The 2942-nt window shown below is 41.6% G+C and overlaps 1 protein-coding gene across 1 annotated transcript in view; it reads left to right on the forward strand.

The window, feature by feature from the left end:
- The window catches only part of xpo6 (exportin 6), a 13047-nt gene that overhangs the window by 8314 nt on the left and 1791 nt on the right, over positions 1–2942 (forward strand). The window contains exons 15-22 of the mRNA XM_031862083.1: positions 61–205; positions 719–868; positions 1053–1242; positions 1379–1534; positions 1730–1844; positions 1948–2119; positions 2380–2541; positions 2671–2769. Of these exons, the coding sequence (XP_031717943.1) occupies positions 61–205; positions 719–868; positions 1053–1242; positions 1379–1534; positions 1730–1844; positions 1948–2119; positions 2380–2541; positions 2671–2769 (1189 nt within the window). The remainder of the gene's footprint in view (positions 1–60; positions 206–718; positions 869–1052; positions 1243–1378; positions 1535–1729; positions 1845–1947; positions 2120–2379; positions 2542–2670; positions 2770–2942) is intronic.

Consider the following 2942-nt stretch of genomic DNA (forward strand, 5'->3'; position numbering starts at 1 on the left):
TGTGTGTGTGTGTGTGTGTGTGTGTGTGTGTGTGTGTGTGTGTGTGTTGTTTTATTGCAGACATGCACAGGCCCTTGCTGCTTTGCAAGCTTACTCTCATTGGCTTGCACAGTTCTACAGTGAGGTCCACACTCAAAACCAGAGCCAGTTCATGAACCTCATCACATCTACAATAGATGCCAGTAGCCCACTCATCACAGCGAAGGTAGCTTGCCTCATGCTAATGCATCAGTATCATTTATGCAGAATCTCTTATTTGGATCAATAAAGACATTCAAATAGATTTTTCGGTCCAATAAAACAAAGTGCAGTTCATGGGTACTTGAACAATACAAATTGTTGGTTTCATGTTGAGTGGTTCATCAAGGGGGAAATATAATAAGAGGAATAATAACCAACACTTAAAATGTTGTTCACAGGAGCTTCTTATTGTGTTCTTTTTCAACCTTATTCATCTGGTACTTTTGCTTAATATTCCCTTTGCTTGAGTGTTGTTATGATAAAATGGGGCAATTTCATTCATTCCCATCTTGTACATAGCAGAGTAATTATTGTGATGAATTGCATTGTTTTTAAAGCTCCTTTCCACCTACTGTGTGGTGTTAATAATGCAAGCAAGTCATTTTGAAAACAGGGAGAGGAAGATGTTAAGGATTTGGCTGAGATAGAGAAGCGACATAGAGAGTGTTGTAACCAAATGGTTTGTCTTTATTTACAGGTACCTGAAAAGTTGCTGCTCTCAGCATGCCATCTGATGGTTTCCATAACCTCTACAGTGCGGCCTGTGTTTTTGGTCACTTTGCCAGCTGTTCGGAACATCTTCAACCTCATTACTGCAGAACATCAGACCCGCAGACTTCCCCAAGAGGTAAATGTGTGTTGCTTTTGTTTTGCATATCATTTAATGCGATCATTTAATGGATTTATTCAGTTTTGCAACTTTGAATTTAGCTTATGAGTTTTTTTTCCCTCAAAGTTTGAAGTTCTTAAAATGTGCTTAATAGAAGTGGAATTGAAGTAATTACTCTTTGTATGTTTGTGTGTATACACAGGCTCACATGTTGGTATGTAGGATTTTGTCCAACATGCTGCTCCTCCCGTGGCCGAATTTACCAGAGAGTGAGCAGCAGTGGCAAACGCGCTCCAGCAACCATGCCAGCCTGTTGGCAGCGCTCACTCGAGAGTATAAGGGAATAAGAGGGACAGTGAACGTTACTCCCCGGCAACCCGATCTGGATAACAGTCAGTACTTTTCTCTTTCTTTTGTTTTGTCATTCTTGCTGTGTTTTTTAAATTGTATTTACAGCCGTTTTCACACCCTACCATTCTTTTGACCTGCTCTAAAGAGTGTCTTCTGACCATCCTTTTTCTACTCCAGTGAAAGCAGTGATACATCAGACCCTGCCTGTGCTGAGAGATCTAGTGGACAGCATCTCTGGGGAATCCACCAAATCACGTCAGATCTGTTACCAGAGTCTTCAGGAGTCTGTCCAAGTGTCCCTCAGCCTTTTCCCAGTGTTTATTCAGCAGCCAGGTCAGTGTCTCCATCTACAGTTTGTGTTAATAATTTCATCACAGTATGACGATGATCCAACACGATGATTCCCTCACTTTTCTGTAGTTACTTGTCCAGTCACAGGGGACTGAGGCCTATCCCCGTGTGCATTGTACCTGGGCTAACATGTGTAGAGGTATTACCCAATTTTTAATTCTCACTCCTCTTTCCCAGATGTGACCGATGAGATGCTGGCCTTCTTCTTGACGCTATTTCAGGCTTTGCGAGTCCAGATGGGTGTTGCCTTCACGGGACAGATCATCCACACTTTCCTCAGCATGTTCACCAGGTAGTATTGCACCCTGTCTAGATGAATACAGGTTTTAAACACTGAAAATGCTGATATCACTATTAACACTAATTCATGTAATGTCCCTTTGTATGTGCTCCAGGGAACAGCTGGCAGCCAGTATTTTGCAAGAGGGCAGTGCAGGGTGTAGAGTGGTACAGAAGTTCCTGAAAATCCTACAGGTGGTCGTGCAAGAGCCCGGTCAAGCTTTCAAGCCCTTCCTACCCAACATCCTCTCCTTGTGCATGGAGCAGGTTTACCCGGTTGTGGCAGAGGTCAGTTGCATGAAGATTCATTCTGGAGTTTGATTTTGTTGGCTTGATTAGCCTGCCAGCACCTAAATGTAATATGTGGGGTCACTTATTACTGTCATTTGGATATCCTACAAAATGTACCTAGTGTAACAAATATATAATTGGTCAGTGGGAAAAAATGTACTTTATTATGATGTAATTTCTCAATTTATTTGGTTTTTTTTGGTGTTCATCCAATATCCTGGACAACAGTTGGTCATTTATTCTCTTGTTGTTGATAGCGGTCTTCCCCAGATGTGAAAGCAGAGATGTTTGAGCTGCTATACCAAATACTTCACCAAAACTGGAGGTACTTCTTTAAAACGTCAGTCTTAACAAGTGTCCAAAGAGGAGCTGCTGAAGATACCATGGAGAATGAGGCCCAGTTCACAGCTGCCATGCAGGTGTGTGTACACATGTGTTGTAATTATTTCAAATTATGAAATGAGCTAATTGTACCACAGCTGATGGATAAAGTTATTGTTAAATCTATCCACTTAATTTCCTGACTTTTCCTGAAATGTCTTGAACAGGCTTTTGGGCAGTCTTTCCTGCAGCCTGACATCCACATCTTCAAGCAGAATCTCTGTTATTTGGAGTCACTGAACAGCAAACACAAGTTGTATCACAGAGTAAGTTGAGCTTTTACGTCAGTGTCTTTGTTTTTAGAGGTGAAGCATTCAAATTCACTCGCATTCAAATTCCAAATTTCACTCATTCTCTTTTACCAGTCTGCAGATTGTTCTCAAGGGGAAACTTGTGTGTGTGTGTGTGTGTGTGTGTGTGTGTGTGTGTGTGTGTGTGT

This window comes from Anarrhichthys ocellatus, unplaced genomic scaffold, assembly GCF_004355925.1.
Source record: "Anarrhichthys ocellatus isolate YVR2014 unplaced genomic scaffold, GSC_Weel_1.0 scaffold26, whole genome shotgun sequence".
NCBI classification, from domain to species: domain Eukaryota; kingdom Metazoa; phylum Chordata; class Actinopteri; order Perciformes; family Anarhichadidae; genus Anarrhichthys; species Anarrhichthys ocellatus.